Source organism: Pagrus major, chromosome 15, assembly GCF_040436345.1.
Source record: "Pagrus major chromosome 15, Pma_NU_1.0".
Taxonomy (NCBI): Eukaryota; Metazoa; Chordata; class Actinopteri; order Spariformes; family Sparidae; genus Pagrus; species Pagrus major.
Window position 1 is genome coordinate 17,064,221 of NC_133229.1, and position 18,071 is coordinate 17,082,291.

Consider the following 18,071-nt stretch of genomic DNA (forward strand, 5'->3'; position numbering starts at 1 on the left):
AATAAAATTAGCTACAGTTACAATACAAAAGCTGCTCCCAGATTACAAAGGTTGGACGTATACATTATTTTTCATAGCCAGGACAAAAAAAGGGCAAATTGAAAGGACCACAGTCATTTAATTCAGAATGAGGTCAGTACAAAAAGCAAAAGATAATAAAATAACAAGAATTAAAACAGTACTTTAACATCTGACATGATTAAATAAGCCATTTTAACCATTCAGTTATTTTATACCCTCAGTTTAACTGGACTGGAAAGAGATGTGGGACCAAACATCCAACTGTAGTCCAACATAATTTACTAAAGATGTTTGATCACTTCTTCTGACATAAACAACCAGGTCACCAAAACAATCACTGTATTCTATAAGTAATATCATAATAATAATAATAATAATAATAATAATAATAATAATAATAATAATAATAACAATAATAATAATAATGGTGAACTTTATTTATATAGCACCTATAAAAACAGTTTAGTGAGTTTAGTGCTTTGACAATCAAGCAAAAGCAGAAAACTCATATTCAAACTCAAACTCATATTACCAAATAAGCACTCAACAGTCAGGCTAAATACAGGTAGGTCTAGTCTAAGGTGAGTTAAAACAAGAAGGCAGAACACAAAATGTAAAAAAACAAAAAAAAAAAATGAGTTATTACAAGTAAAAGGAATAAAAGTGATTTAAAAAAGGCAAAATCACAGAAAAGGAAGGGAGGGAGCAGAAAGAAAAGAAAAGTGAATTTAAATAAATAAATGAAATAAGATAAAAATAAAAGTAGATAATTTTGGAAAAGTGAATGCAAAAATAGAAATAGATAAAAGAATTAAACAATAAAGGACGATTAGATGACGACATCACATCCAAGGAATTAAGAACAGATAAAAAGATTATGACAAAAAAAGGAAAAAGATATGACAAGGTAGGAATTAAAAGTCGTCTAAGAGCAGCAAAAGGAATAAAAGATGGCAAGATGAAAATTCAGTTAAAAAAAGATGACCTCGCAGAAAAGCTGATTTTAAGGAGTGATTTCAGAGAGGTCACTGATTCCTCGAGCCTTTTCTCCTCCTCAGAACAATCACTGTACTCTGTAAGTGTACTTCTGAGTGCTTCATTTAAATAATGATTTAAAATATGACTTGCATATAGCACAAAAACAATCTGGCAACACTTCATAATAGAATACAGCCATGATTTATAGTGTATTTTCCTGACATTTACTGTGTAATTCCTGTTGAGTTTCCCACTTAATTTTGTTGTATAAATCTGGTTTCCTATGGGATGTTTTAAGGAAATAGTTTGTTTCTCCTTTCCTGTGACATATCCCACAGGTACCCAGTACTTACAAAGGTAATGACAGTGTAATTTGTGTCTTCGTTCCTCAAAAATTCCCAATTATCAATCCCTTGTTCCGGTGTACCAGCAGGAAATGGTAAGGTGCTGATTCATACGGTCAAATTACGCAACAAGTTCAGAGGAACTTCGCGGCACATGTTGGGAACTCACACTATAAATCACAGGCCGTAGTATGAAGTGTTTCCCACAATCCTCTTGTACTTTTCTTACACTCGTTACAAAGAAATACAATTCTGACATCAAGCGTCTATCACCTATCTATCCATTTCATATCACGACTGATCTACATCCAAATCTATTCCTGTACCGAATGAGCGCCCGCGCCCAAACATTATCTGTCAGCACTGATGATTTGTTTTAGTTTATTTGGATGTCAGACGAGCAGCTTGCTGCAATGAATTAAAGTTCACCGTACCCTTTTAAAATATTCATTGTCTGTGGTTGGCACCTCACCTGAAACTTTCAAAATGTTCCTGGTAGAATAAACTGCACCACCTGCCGCTTCAGTCATTTACAAATAGGGAATGCAGGTAGTCCCATTGTGTAAAAAGTCCTTCTTTTTGGATTGAGACACGTTTCTCAGTTGTAGTAGATCTAATGTGACACTTTGCTTTTGACCGTTCTCTTTCAGATCCAAGTGAATCACAGTTGGATCACACATTATCATATCCTCTTTGTGAATTGCTTGCAGATGACACAGCATAGACCCGGTAGGAGAGGTCCATGTTGACTAAAATAGTGTGAATCACTCCTGGCACAAGAATCAGTGCTAATGCAATTCTCCTTCATTTCCTTTCATAAGCACAAATTAGATCAGCATCTCGGAGATGTAAAAGCTAATGTGTTCGGACTGCTGGTGATTTCCCCTGAACTCAGCCTCGGCTCCGGCTTAACTACTACATTACTCACACCACTTCCACTTCCCATTACGCCTCGTGTCATGTGCTCATGAATGATCCGACTCCAGGAGATGACCTCATGTGTGGGTGCGAGTGACTATGAATGCTCCTTTGAGACGTTTGGATTGTTTTAAGATTTATCCTTGGTACGAGCTATGACACATATTCACTGGTCTGGTCTGCGTACATCTCGTTCTCCGGCCACTCGAGTCCTTAAGACAGTGGATGGATTATGTGTTTGACTTTATTTCATTTGGGGGGACACTAGTTTTTACGTGCTGTTATCACAAATAAATGCATTTTATTACTTTTTCACTTTGTATATGGATTGAAAACTTTATTCTGTTGTCTAAAAATTTGACTGACGTTGCCAGGAAGGTTTACAGGTGTAATCATGGTCAGATGCCAGGGTGCCCTGGGATAAAGAGTAGCCACAGGGTCCCATCTAACCCCTTTTCTCTCACGGTCTAACTATTATTCTATTCAGAAATCATACCTGACTCCAGGTTTGTTATGTGGTGATTTGACTGATTACAGATATGAAACTGAAGACCTCATTAACCCATTTAAAAGGCCTTATAATGTCTGTTAACGTTGGTAGACCAACAGCAAGCCTGGAGCTATCAGGGGCCTCAGACTTTTGAAGCCCCAGAGCAGTTGGTAATAGATGATGGGTGTATTTAGTGGCAGTAATGTGATTATTTGAATTATTCTTATACATTATAAACATTTGAGCCTGTGAATAATGATGTAATTGTGGGATCAAGCTGCTCCTCTTTGTTCTGGGGTTTCCCCTCCTCACTCCTCCTGCTGGTCTCCTTACCTGGATGACATCAGTGAGTCAGTGGTCCGGCCTGGCCGTGACACCAACCAGCATCCCTTCACCTCTCCACGTTTCCAAGTAAGCTGCCAGTGGAGCTCATCATCCTCCTCTCTCCGCTCATTGGTGACAAGGGACGCCCATCACGCGGAGCCAGCTCCGGGTCATTCCCTATCCGCATGCGCTGTCGGAAATGGCCGCCTGCTCCCTCTCCTCCATTGGACCGAGCCGCTGTCAGTCGGTCTCCCTCACGCTGAACACCGTCCGCCTCTCCGGCTCCCTGTCTGCTGAGACCGCCGTCATATTGGCTGCTAGGAGCAGCAGCGACCACGGCAGAGAAGAAGACCCCCACCATGACGAAGAACGGGTTTTCGTGGCAGTCAAAGAATGATTTAGCCTTTTAAATAATTTTGATTACTATTTAACTAATTAATTTTAAAATATTCGGGATGATACCGTCAAGTATCCGAGTACCTTTAGTGCTTTCATCCGACACCGTGGTCCGCAAGGGGGATGTATGCCTGACTTCTCTTAATAGCCATTTTTTGCAGACAAAGAGAGCTTTTGAATAGGGCTTTCAAAAGGCACACGGGTAAGATATGATTTCGAGAAACAAACCTTTTACTTGTCAAGCATGTCACATGTGTCTACTCGGCGTCTTGAAGCTCCGCAGCGCCGCTCAGTTTATTTGTCTTAATTTTTTTTTGTGTAAATTTTCCCTCAAGCTAACACGCTAACCCAGCTAGCTGGCTGGTTAGCCAAAGCTAGCTAAAAGGCTAGAAAGTCCCACTCTAGGGAATGCTAACAGTTAGCATTTTTGACAGCTCGTAAGCCTGAACCGCTAGTCAGCGTTAGCTGAGCAGTCTGCTTGTAGAGGTATATCTGTTGCCAGCAAACACACACATCGATTTAGAGATTATTTCTGAAGGATAAACTACATCTGACTTGAGTCAGGAAGCCATTTAATACCAGACTAACGTTATGTTCCCGGCTGTAGCTACGTTTAGCGGTGTGTGTTAACGTGTTAGCAAGTCCTCTAACTTGGCTGGGACCAGAGAAAAGAGGGGCCTCCAGAAACCTAAAGGCCTTCCAACCATTGCTATATGCCCGCTATAATAACGTTATAGCTCGATAAATGTGTGTCTTCTATTGTCATAAGTGGTAAAACATACATGTCATCTATAAAGGTAGCTAACGTTAGTATAGGTTTAGGTTAATCAGGATGACAAGATCATATTTAAAGGAAGGCAGTTTTGGTCATGTAAGGATAACTTCAGTGAGTTAACTCTGGATAGGCATATTTTCCAGTTTATCTGACTTAACTGATTTAGTTACTTATTTCCAGTCTGACTTGAATGTTTTGTTTTCAATTACTGAGGGCAGGCTACTAACAAAGCTCCACAAGGGCAGAAGAAATATTACAGAAACACTGTCTTGATGTAAATAATGCAATTTGTAGCTGCAGTAATATGTTCCTCTCTGTATTTACTGCCTCTAATTTGAAAAGCTTTATTGTAAGTCAAAATACATTCTGCACATTTTTTGTAGAAGAAAAAATATTAGTTGATAATAGTCAAATAGTTTGCATTACTAACATTTCTATTAAAAGTTTCAATATGTGTTGAGATTTAAATGCTAGGAAGAATCAGTGCAATTTATCATTCATATACAGACCTTGTTTGGCTTTCTGCCATCCCACATATCTTTCAGAATGCAAGACGCTGCAAATATCTCATTAACTCTGGTCTGGTCTGAGCAGAGAAGGCGTCCTCCCTTAATCTTGTCTTCTCTCCAGCCCTCTCTTAGATCAGTATGATCCCAGGAGAATGGGTGTGTTGGGCTGCCGGAGAGCAGAAGTAGCCTAGTTCTGTTTCAGGGCGGCTTTGAATGGTTGCGGACTGGATCGGCTTATTGGTGTGGCCATTGTTATCAATCGCAACAGTCATAGAGAATTATATTAGACGGCTATAGTTAAAATAATCAGTCTTGAACTAGCCAAGCACAATTGGTTCTAGGCATAAATCTGCACTGTTGTCCTGCTGTGGAAATACAATTGTAGTTTATAATGGAGCAGAAATGGTCAGACCAAGAATTCAACTAATTATAATTTAGATTTGTCACTATGTGGTTGCATTTTCATTTTGATAATTTTGCTGCAACATGTCGGATCACTACAACACTATTACCAAGAAGAATGGAGCCATGCTAACTAGTGACGACACAGGGCAGATTAGCTAACTAACATTGTAGCACACACTGACTGAATTTTCAGATCTCAGTGGTCGTTCCCTTGCATTTGTTGTAATTCATGATTGCTCATTTTTAGGGTTCAGCTCCCAGCATTTTGTCTCTCTGCTTGTCCATTCAATGCTCTGAATACTTACCAGTTAATATCATTTGACAGTGAAGCCATCTAAATGTGTCAGAGAGACTAACAAATCCATGTTTATGTTTTATAGTGTGTGAGTAATTCTGATGTGATCTAGCATGTGGTCAATAGGGGTATGTTTTTCTGCTGTTTAGGGACTTCCATTATTGCCTATGCAAAATGACTAAATTGTAAAAAAACGATGCTATAGTCAGACTGAAGTTAATGGTGTTTTGATCATTCTTGAAAACAATTAAAATGTTTCGGTGATCCTAAGTTAGAGTGAAAAGGCCTTTTTAGCCATGTGTCTTGGTCACTGGAACTTTTCATTGTTTGCATTTTTGAAGTGATTAGCAAGCTGAGGGATAAAACACACCAACCCGGATGGAAAGTCCAGCCGCTCAAGATGAAGCTGATATCACATTAGCCTCACAAATCCAGTTCATCTCGGAGGGAAGACAGCAGGGTGTGAACAGGCCGTTTCAGTTCGTAGATTAAGTTTGTTTTTATGTTGGACGTACACAATTCTGGCAAATTGAGGTTGTGGCTGGTAAGGCTTTGTGCACCAACAAAACATTTGATGAATGAGAGACAGTTGTTTTATATAATCGAATTGGCTGAACAAATAGTTCATTTGAGCCATGTTGCTCAAAATGATGAAACTTTTGATTGCCTGTTTGAGCCCAAAATCTTTTATAAGCCATTGTCATGCAAGTCGGCTACAATAATAAAATCATGCTTATTAACTAAAGTAACGCTTCAGTAAACAATATGCATGATTTGGTATTGTACATAGAGATGTGCTTCTTTAGTTGAAGTTTAGCAGATTAGAGTTAAATTGTTCTTGATGGTTTATATGATTGTATTGTTACACATTTACAATGACAACGACGAAGAAACATTTATTGTGCATCAGTCATGTACTGGAGGCCTCAATTATAAAAAGATCAGTTTTGAACTTAGGTATGATTTGAGCAGAAAACACTGACAAATAGTTATTTATACAACTTGTGTGGAAATTATCCTCGCTTATAGCAAAGTCTTCACTTGACTGAGTGATTTTCCTGCGCGATCTTTATGAACGTTGTGCAGCAGCAACACACTGCTCTACTATTGCCGTGATCTCGTCCTCCAAAAAGTTAGATTTTCTCTTTTGGTCCAGACTAAACCCTAATTTGGCATGATATAATGAGAAAATTACTAGGCAGGCACCTTCAATTTAAGTTGATTTGAGATTTAAGATCATAGGTGTTTAAGGTGTGAATGTGATTCTTAAAACCTGCTTAAGCAAGTTTTTGTATGATCAGCATCTTTTATAAATTTAATCTAAGCACACCATCAGTAGTTCAAGTATAAAAGAACATTTTCATGAATTAGATCCATTTATAGGTCAGTATCAGTGTCTATATGGATCTGGTGGAGAGGATTGAGGTACCATATACTTTTAAGAATATGTTTTATAAATTTAAATCATCACTCTAACTGTCTGCTGGCTGTAGAAATAACTTTTGGACAGAACTATTAATAATTTAAAACTTGATGGAGTTCACTAGAAATGGTGATTATTCATCAGTGATAACTACTAAGAATAGGGCTGCAACCAGCAATTCATTTCATTATCGAATAATCTGCAGTTTATTTTATTTTCTTGATTAATCATTTTATAAAACATCAGAAAATAATGATAAATGTCACCACAACATCTTAAAGCACCATGATTAAATCATTGAATGTCCTGTCTTGTGTGACCACAGCCCCTAACCCAAAAGTATGTAGTTTATTGAAAAAAGTCTCCCATTTGAGATTTTTCCATGGTCAAAATAGTTTGTGATACATTTTTTGAATTGATTGATGAAGCAATTAACAGACTAACTGTTGCTCGAGTTAAGAATGAACTCAGTCAAGATGTACTCAGTTGGCACAATATTTGTGTTTCCCAGGGACAACTGAAGCTCCATACGGTGTGGACACTTGCCATAATGTGAGGAATGGTGATCCGAGCCTATGCTGCGGGCACAGTGCCAGTTGTTTTCCATACAATAGCAATGACACAATAAAGGGTGTTGCTTTACCCTGATGACATGTTGTAGGGTTGAGTTAATCCATACTGGTGTCAGCTTCTCTTACCTGTAGCGCATCAACTAACCAGTTCACAGTGACTGCTGCTTTAACCATTGCTCAGTATCCCACGACTTACCACCAAGGGATCACAGTGGACAACTATTTAAATTTGACAGCGTAATTATAATCACCTTCAATTAAAAGAATGACAAGAAAGCCTGTTGTCTGGAGAATCGGGGCTCCCTGTTTTTTGAAAACTACAGTCCAATTTTCAAGAAATTATAAGTTGATCAATAATAATATTAAAGAAAGCAAGATGAAAAGAAAAATAGTTTGAATTTAGGAAGGCCACATGTTGAATGTGCAGAAGCAGGAATAGTATACTTGTGTGACGGCATTATGTAATTCAAGTTTGTACATTTTGTTTTGGTAATTTAACCCTAAATTAAATTATTGAATTGTGCGTGGCAGGAAAATAGCCCATGTTGTTCTTTTTGAATTAAGGCCACAATAATAAAAACATAATAATAATAAACGCCACTGATTAATAGATTTTGCAAGTTTTATTACTAAAGATCAGTGACAGCAGGCCATCATTGCAAAACATGGTCTTTGCCCAGTGTTACAGACCTTGCAGATTAGATTCAGTGTACTGTAACTGCAACACCACAAGCAATACCAACAGAAAATGTCAAATTTAAATTCAGCTGACGCTTTTCATGCTTGATAGTAATGATCATGCTGTAAAAAATGTAAGATGGGGATATGAAAATCAAATTCAGATGCATCACAATTGATGGCAATTCTGTAATCAAATCGAGTTGCAAGATAACTCTTCGCCACAACTGGCAGCATTGAACAATTTGCTGTGGATTATTCTGTGTGCGTGTGTGTGTGTTGCACTGATAACATCAGTTTATTGTTTGTAACAGACATGAAGCTTTAAACACAGCTTTAAAACAATAATTTCAAAGCAAGTTTCATAATCAGAATTTGTATCCAACATATCCAACAGAAGTGTAATTTACTTTGACTTTGCTGTATACAGGTGTTGCTACAATGAAATCCACCATGGAAATGTTTCTCAACAATTACGAGTCTGCTGAATTGGCATTTGGTGTTGAAAAGCATGTGGGTGCTCTCCTAGAAGTCACGTCTAGTATATCAGCAGACGATGTGTCAAGCCAGTGGAAATCAGTTTGGTAGTATAGAGTCATTTGCTGTGGAGTTTTTGCGCTGGCATTACCCCTGGAGAGAATGAAAGGAAGACGTCCAACAGACCAGACAATGCCAGTCACTAACTCAGGCTTATTGTGCAGATGCACATGGAGCGCGGAATCAGAGATAAACCCCAGCAGATGAGTCATGTCACTTTTATGTGATGTAGCTTAGCTGCATGAATAAAATATTATTTTTTCATAGCAACTAATTTATTGCAGGCTGTTTTGTAGGCGTATGTATTGCAGACATCTAATGACTGTCAAGTGGAAAGACATTGTCATCTTTTGTGAGTACAAAGTATGTCTCACTGATCTCATGAGTCAGTCAGGGAATGCTTTGTAACTGATTTCAACAAATTGACTTAATCAGTCATGTGCTGAAGACCAATCCAGGGATTTCCTGTGCATCACAGAACTGTTGTCTATCACAGCTGATTGTGCAAATCCATAATGTCTTTATCAATGTAAAGAAGCAAACTTCACTCTGCATGCAGGTAGGCAAAGTGCCTGGTAGTTGGATAGCTGCTTTTAGCTCAAAGGTAAAGAATAGGGAGGGAGTGAAGGAGATTAGCGAAGGAGGGACTAACATCCTTTGTTGTGTGCCTGTAGCTTCGTAAATAGCACATGCAATTAATGCTGACCGGATTAGGGATTTAAGTTTTCAAGAACTACATAGTACTACATAGCTGGGTGCATGTTCTTATACGTACTATAAGATGAGCTGCTTGCAGCTTGTACTAATGGATTAAGTCAATGTTTTGATAGTATTATTAGTCACAGTGTATTTAGGTTTTCTTTAAAATTGACCAAGAATGGATTCAAACTTGTTCATGTGATAAATTTTCAAACATAAAGAAGACAAAAAGTTGCAAATGTGTTCGGTTTTGGATGTTAAACATATTGGCAAGTTATTCAAGTATCTGATTGTTGTGATTGGCTACAGTGATTTGGATTTACCGGCAACACCAAAAAATGTACCCTAATAAATCCATGAAGTCTAGAAACAGTGTCTGAAACAGGGAAGGAAACGCTGCGTTATAGAAACCTTCGAGGTTTCGTGTTTGGCAGGCCCACCTACCTGTGGTGACTTTGCTTACTGCATCATCTAAACACAGTTTGGTGCTACAACTTCCAAATCTCTGGCAAGTTCTCATAGAATGGTAAATCAATGGCATATGTGAGCGCATGTTCATGTGCCCTGACTGCTGCTGTTACAGGGAAAGTTTTTGGTCAGGTCTAGACTGGCTCTGTAATACAGTACATACCAGCAGATCAGCTGTGAGCAGATCCTGGGTTCATTTATAGCTGTGGCCTTGTGTCCCTGCACGTCTGCCTGGCAACTCCTAACTCTGCTGTTCCAACTACTCAAGCTCACCCACCTCTCAGACACTTTGGCCCCTTTATACTCTCACCATGTCTAATTACTAGATACACAGTAGTCTGGGGAATTTAAATGTAGGACATTCTTTATGTAGCTTGTACCTCAGTGTTAAATGTAGGCGTCATTGCTGTTGCAAGACTTCTCCACCTGTGACTGAATCAGTTTTGTCTCCTGTTATGTTCAGGTCCCAGGGGCTCCTATTGATGAAGAAAGTGGGCAACATGTGGAGCAACCTGAAGAGCAAATGTCAGACACTCTTCCACAACAACAGTTCAGGACCCAGTGAAAGCAGGGTTGAGGCCGATGCCGTCCACTGTGTGTTGGATCTTGGCCAAGGAGGCAGCTCAGGTGAGGCTCAGGCATCAGGAGCCTCCAGCCCATCAAGGAGCCTCCTGCCAGTGCCAATGGTAACAGCAGGACGGCGCCATCATAACTGTGTGTCTGACATCCCTCAGATAGTAGAGATCACTATTGACAAGGACACTGAGGATGTACGGGGGGGATCAGGGGGTGTTCCCCTGGCTCGGAGAGACTCCTATTCCCGTCATGCTCCTTGGGGGGGCAAGAAAAAACATTCATGTTCCACCAAAACCCAGAGCTCTTTGGAGGCAGACAGGCGGTCTGGACGCTTACGGGGGAGTGGAAATCGTAGGGACAGACGTTATGGAGTCTGCTCCATCCAGGAGATGAGCGACTCTGTATCTGGAGGACGAAGTCTGAATGCCCGGTCTTTGCGCCAGCGGCTGAGCGACACAGTAGGGTTGTGCTTACCCCTGCCCGCTCGCAGACGTTCCCGCTCATCAAAGAACCCTGTCACCTCCAAACGGAAGATTCACCTGACTGAGCTCATGCTGGAGACCTGCCCCTTCCCACCAGGCTCAGACCTCGCACACAAGTGGCACCTGATCAAGCAACACACAGCACCGGTCAGCCCGCATTCCTCCACTGCCCTGCTGGATGCCTTTGACCCAGCCCATCCCTCTCCTGAGGATGAGGAGGAACGTCTGCGCGAGCGTCGCAGACTTAGCATCGAGGAAGGTGTGGACCCACCACCTAATGCACAGATCCACACCCTGGAGGCCTCAGTGCCAGGCTCCTCTCTCTACAAACTGGGACCAAAGATGGCTCCTGGCATGGGAGAGGCCTCTGGGGAAGGCCGGGCCTCAGGGGCCAGCAGCTCTGTAGGTGCTGTATCATCAGGTGCCTGTGCTCAGGTGTTGGGGGCTGCAGCGTCAGCCCAGGACTGTGACTCTGAGGAGGATTCGACCACCCTCTGTCTGCAGGCCAGGAGGCCCAAGCAGAGGCACGCCTCTGGGGACGGTCACCTGAGCCGACAGCAACCTGGGCCCTGGAAGGTTCACACCCAGATAGACTACATCCACTGTCTGGTACCGGACCTATTGCAGATCACAGCTCTGCCCTGCTACTGGGGCGTGATGGACCGCTACGAGGCTGAGGCGCTGCTGGATGGACGGCCCGAGGGTACCTTCCTGCTACGTGACTCTGCCCAGGAGGACTACCTCTTCTCCGTTAGCTTCCGCCGTTACAACCGTTCACTGCATGCCCGCATTGAGCAGTGGAACCACAACTTCAGCTTTGACGCCCACGACCCGTGTGTTTTCCACTCTTCCACCGTCACAGGACTGCTGGAGCACTACAAGGACCCCAGCGCCTGCATGTTTTTCGAACCGCTGCTTACAGCGCCTCTCCATCGGACCTTTCCTTTTGGCCTGCAGCACCTGGCACGAGCCGCCATCTGCCGCTGGACCACTTACGATGGTATAGGCTCTCTGCCTCTGCCCCCTGCCCTGCAGGACTTCCTCAAGGAGTATCACTATAAACAGAAAGTACGAGTTCGTTGGCTGGAGAGGGAACCGCCACTCAAGGTCAAATAGGGTGGCCTTCTCCATTGCCTGTACACACACTGCAGGAGGATTACAGAACTTTAGAAATTCCTCATTAGCCAATTAGAGGCTATACTGACATAGCTCTCTTTTTGGTGGGGGATGGAATTTAAATGTAACAAGCTATAAAAGATTCATTCTAATCTTTGTTTTAGTTATTACTTACATCACAGAAAATACATATGATTATATTCAGTATAACGCTGTCTGGCAAGCACATGTTTTTGTGTTGAACAGGTTGTTTGGACAGGGAGGGAAGGCACAAATATCAGTGCTTTGTGTCTTTTCTCTCCTGCTTTGTGCTAAATGTCTGCCTGATCCCACGACATCACCCTGCCTGTAGACCTGCCTGCATGCCTCCCTTCTTCATCCTAAATTGCTATTTAGGCCCACATGGCTACATTGTACAGTTCACTTTGTGCTTTCTCTTTTTTTTCTTCCTTAGCTTGTCAAAGCACCTAGTGGAACACCTTCCCAAGAAGGTTTTAAGGTGTGTGTGGGTTGAGAGGGCAACTGGAGGTGCTATTGGTATATTGCAGTCAGAGCTTGTCCCATGGATAGAGCTACATAAGGCACATTCTTTGCCATCTCTTTGCACGCATGAGCATCAGCTAAGCCGGAGACGGGGACAGATTCTGGGAGGGTCCATTGAGTTAAGGAAAGCACATCAGGGAAATGACGTGCTTTTAAAGGACTATAGATTAGTCCTTAAAAAACATTAGTTCCTCTTTAAGCAGTAATGGTGAATGATGAATAATAAATCAGTTTACTGTGTCCTATTTAGTGAGCAAGCTAAACTTGTCACCTTTATTCCCGCTCCCCAGCACTGCCTTCATAACAGGAGGAACATATTGTAAGGAAATATGCTGACATTCTTGCCATTGTTACAGTTGTCAAAGCAGTCTGTCAGTTCTTTACTGGCCACAGGCACTTCAGCCCTGTGCACACTATTGTGTATGCATACACACAGTACATTTCTCCCTTTATGAAATTTAGCTCCTACATTTGAGCAGTCTGGTGTCTTTGTGTTATGGCTTCATAGTGTCGTTTACACCTGCTTCCTTCAGTCAGCATCTTTTGGTGGCATATGACATAAGAAAAGCTTCGACCCCTTTGTTGGTTATTTTTCTTCTCAAGACACTCATATAGGTGCAGACATCTTTGCACATGAAGTGAAAGATGATAAATGGGGAGGACAACTAATTAAGATGACACTTTAAAGTCTCTCTTTAAAATTGCAATCTACATCTCCCATATTGCAGTACCCTTTTCCTCCTTAATTTATATTTCTTTTATGAAACCACGTTAAAATGCATTAATTTGTTTTTATGAAGGGGACTTTGTCACCAGCAGGAAAGGGGCTTGCTTTGGAGTTGATGACCCCCATTTACAACCTATGACTCGAAGGTCACAACCCCAACAATTAGCCTCGTTGCCCTGTTGCATTTATAGTCTAATTTATAACTTGAGTGCAGGCAACACTTGAATCTCGAGAGGTTGACATCTTTGCAAGCTTCAGTTATGGCATCGAAATGATTTTAGTTGTGTGACTTGGGAGAAAAAGACTGCTGGCTAGCTGCTCATTTCTGTTGTGTTTTCATTGTGAAGAGAAAATACATGTAACCTATGTGCCTTTTTAGAGAACCAATTATCTTGTTCCATAATCAGTTGCTCTGTAGTCCAAACCTAGAGCAGGCGGTGCTTCTTCCATCAAATGAGACTGAAGAGAATAATAATGATGCTCTAAGCTAAAATTTTTGTAATGGATACAATTCTAGTGGTGCTATGTTGGTTAAGCTACGACAGATTATTGAAATGATAAGTTGTACATAAGTTACATCTGTTTTCACTGACTAATGCATGCATTTAGTCTCTTGCCACATTATGACCTGTATGATAGTGTTAAGTTCTTAGTGGGTCCAATGCCAGCCCTACTGTAGCATATTTCAGTGGAAGACATCAATGCCCAGCCCTCACATGTGCAGGTTCTAGTCTGCATCAGATCCTAATGAGAGGGTCTGAAGGTTCACTCTTCACTGTGAGCATTTTGATCTGAATAATCCATCTTCTGCTCAAGTTAACAGAAACACTGTTTGTTCTAACTCTTTATTAGAATTGAATGCACATGACCTGGCTTTAAAAAAATTAAATTAGTTGAACTTTGAATAGAACACGTGTGCAAATGACTGTGCGCGGATGAGATGTGTAGAGACAAGCAGACTGGTTCCTTTAAGGCATTTTGAGAAAACAATTTCTAACTGATAATTAATTGGAAAGTATGTAGATGAAAACCCTGCAGGTAATGTTTAAAACTGAGATATTGAAGCTGAAAGACGCATGAGATGATCATTACTGGAAAGGTTCTCAAACTAGTTCATATTGTAGTTTGTGTGCGTGTCTATCAGTCTGCACATGTGTTAAAGGTTACTGTAGTTCTCATCAGTGAGGATGAATCATGAACAAATGTCAGTGAGTTTCTTTGCCCATGAGTATCTGAGTCTGTGACCAAAGCTCTTGAACACAGCTATCTGTATTAAGGCTGAAGCTTAATAATGTGCTCAGTGGCATTAAAATAAAGCTAGTTTTTATTTCAGATTCAACAAGTTAAAGCTAGAATAATACAACAGTATGTTAGACTGTTAATATAATCATAGGGGGAGAATGTGGCACTTTTAAGCTCTCACCTACACCCTGAAATTTAATTTCACTTACTAAACAGGCAGGCAGTGAGATAGTTTCCAAACACTAAAGTCCCAAACATTTTCCACTGCCCTGCACTTTGTTCTCAGAAAACTTGAATGCCGCATGTTAATCACCTATGTGTGTTGGAGTGGCAGCAGTGAGTGTTAAGCAGAGGGGATAGGACTGACTCATGCTTGTTTGTGCACTTTTATGTTTGAGGATTTTTAGCATCCACACTGTCAAAAGAGAAGAAATATATATCTATTTGAAAACCCCCACACACATCACCCTTCATACTTGCTCACTGTCACCTGTCTATCATGCCACTTCCTAGCAATAGCATACAACTTGTTGCAGTGCCCCACCCCTCTTTCAGGCACTAATCACAGGCTAATTTTACCATGTTGGGATATAAATTTACTGGGTACTAAAAGGGCCACTCTGTGTTGCCTTACGGCTGCTGTGTGGCTGAGGGAGGCCTTTTTTGTTATTATTATATCCAACTGCTCTCTCTCCATCTGGCCACATCCTTAACATCCTTGTGCTGATGTGGAGGTGACTGTGGCGTAGAGCGAGCTAAGGCCCATTTGTCCTACACTCTACTCTGTATCCGACCCTGTTAGGCTTAAGTTAACATTGAGGAGCAGGAAGAGGAGAGATGGAGCTGGCTCACTGAGAGCATTGGCTTCCTGTTGTGGCAACGGCATGCTCACGGAGAGGGCTGGGGATTTGTTGAAGTAAATAGCACTTTAATTGTGTATTTGTGTTCTACAGTGCAGTCTACGAGTATAGGGACAGTGACATGTTTTATGTTTGCTCTTTACTCCAGCATATTGGGTTTGAAATGACAGTTGAGCTTCGTAACAACTTTACATCCAGACTGGGTGAAAATAGTAGGAATTGTACCCGCTTTTGGAAGTTGTACAAATTCAACAAACTGAAGTCATCATATTTATTATTTTGTTGAATATATTTTGCAACCAATCTCTGCTGAATTCTATTCTTGCTTGTTTTTGGTAGTTTTTTGCCTTGAGTTTGGTCTTAAGCAAGTGAAACATCCTCTATAGAACTGAGGTCAGGTGACTTTGCCCTCATTGGCTGCCGCGTCTGTATGTCAAGGCTCTTTGTTCACCTGCTCTGACCTTAAATTAGGAAAGACTTACATTTCCCACACTATACATCCAATATGGATTTGAACACTCTCAAACATACTAAAAGCTGAGAGTTAGCACTTTAAACCTTTATGGTCTTTGTTTAATTACCAATATGCTGCACTACAGAGCCAAAACAACTGACAATTTCCTACTGTCCAAATATTTCAGAACAGCACTGTTTGTGTTTTAGCTCAAGATGGCGAGAATTGTGTGAGTGTTGAGAAAAAAAGACGGCGGTCCAGAAATATTTCACTTGTATATTCAGGCGTTGTAAGCTGTGTCGATGGAGTTGAATCCTCCACCATGCTGCAGACTCGGTGCATGCGTGTGCGTCGTGCGGGAGTACATTAGTGTATGGACAGAGCCACACGGAGGGTTCAAGTGGAGGGGATGCAGAGTCGACTGTGAGGGGTGATGACAGTGACTCCTATGAACAATGCCTCTTTGCCCCCCGCCCCACTCCCCATCCCCCCTTAATCTCAGGCAGGCCCGTTGCAAGGAGAGTCCCAGGACCCTCTCAACCCAGTTTTCCCCATGGGAAATATCTGACATTAACCGTAGCACATGTTTGCCATATAACCTGTAGATTTAGGAGGAAAAAAAACATTGTATGTATGATGAATGATGGAGTTATATAATAGGAGCCTGATGAAAAGAAGTTTTATTCTTCTGTGGTGCATTAACTGTCTGGAACACATACATTTGCACGCACTTGCTATCACACTTCTTCAAACACCTGCACTACCCCCAGGTATTGACACACATCCACACCTTCCCACCACCACCCCACCCTAAGCCAGGGATGTGTAAACATGGACCACATTTAGCCAGCACCACCTTTCTGCGTTACTCCCCCCCCAAAAAAGGGAGCGCAAAGATGGGTGTTTACGTGTATATTCTATGTTCTTAAGAAAAACAAAAAATGCGTGAATTGAACTATTTTGACCTTATATTGTCATTAGTATGACACTATTTAGCTGCACTATGAGAGCCTCGTTTGTGGCAAGAAACCACTGGGTCCGGTCTGGATGAGACAGGCTGGTTGTGTCGTTAAACTACAGCTACTACCCTGGATAAAAGACTCCAACCCCCCACCTCGGTACGGCTCATGGTTTTAGCTCTAAGAGGACAAACAAAAGAAAAAAAAGATATTTTAAACATTTCTTTCATGTTCCCATATATATTTTAGAAAGCTGGGTTAAGTGCTATATGCAAACAGAAAAAAGATGTATGAAAGAATTATTATTTTTCATTATTACTTCTCCCTAATATGCAATGGAGTGTAGTGTAACAATGGTTGCAATCCTCTGTCACTTTAATGCTGTATGTGCACATTGGTTGCTGTGTGGATGTGGGTGCCGAGGCAACAGGACTTGACAATGATGGGAACTAATGGTTGTCACTCTGCAGCACCGCCGTGTTCCCAGACTGCCTTATTCGTTCTGACCAATCAGAAGAGCCCTTTTTAAATCCCGGGCCACAGTCACCGCCACAGGCTGACCAAGCTGTCGTCAGACGAATATCGCTGTTCCATTTTCTTCTGCTTTTCCTCGCTTTTTTTCTTTTCTTTCTTTTGTTTTTTTTTCTTCTTGCTGTCAGGTAGGATTTGGAGCGTGTAAATGGCATAATCATGTTCACATTTCACTGTCTGTTCTGTGTATCTGCTTCACCATTCAATGAGAAAAAAAAAACAGTCGTTTTCCAGTATAACCTGTTCATTTTAAGAGCCGTATGATGCGACACTTGTAGCTGTCACTCTTGGTGCTTGGCTTATGCTTCATTGTCTTAATATTCCAAATAAAACTGTTAAGTGTAATCCACACTGGCCCATGATATAATATTGAGTATGTTTTTTTTTTCATTTATCATGCTGTCCTACACTCTTACACTCTTACACTCACTCTGTAGTGTTCAAGCAGTGAGTCAGGTGTGACTTGGTCAGAGTTTAGGATGACACGTGGGTGTTTGATATCAGTTAATGTTCACTGACCCCGTCAGGTTTATAACATTACACTTGTATCATCATTTTATTAACCTCTGGCAGCCAAACACTGATGGCATAACAGACTTTTAATCCTGTCGGCTGTTATGAAAGAGCAACATATCTTTAATACCTTCAATGTAGGGAACCCTAAATGTCATCATTTGCTTTAACCACTTTTAAAAAGTCAGTCATGATTATCTTTTGGTCAATAATGAGATCATGATTTTTTTTAACAC

The 18,071-nt window shown here is 41.1% G+C and overlaps 1 protein-coding gene across 1 annotated transcript; it reads left to right on the forward strand.

The window, feature by feature from the left end:
• The first annotated feature begins 3,397 nt into the window (after positions 1-3,397).
• Positions 3,398-17,667, forward strand: socs5b (suppressor of cytokine signaling 5b). Its single transcript, XM_073481815.1, has 2 exons — positions 3,398-3,673; positions 10,296-17,667. The coding sequence occupies exon 2, from the start codon at positions 10,315-10,317 to the stop codon at positions 12,004-12,006; it is 1,692 nt and encodes a 563-aa protein (XP_073337916.1). The 5' UTR covers positions 3,398-3,673; positions 10,296-10,314; the 3' UTR covers positions 12,007-17,667.
• The last annotated feature ends 404 nt before the right edge of the window (positions 17,668-18,071 follow it).

Coding starts and splice junctions, on each gene's coding strand:
- socs5b (XM_073481815.1), top strand. CDS start 10,315: ATGAAGAAAGTGGGCAACATGTGGAGCAACCTGAAGAGCAAATGTCAG.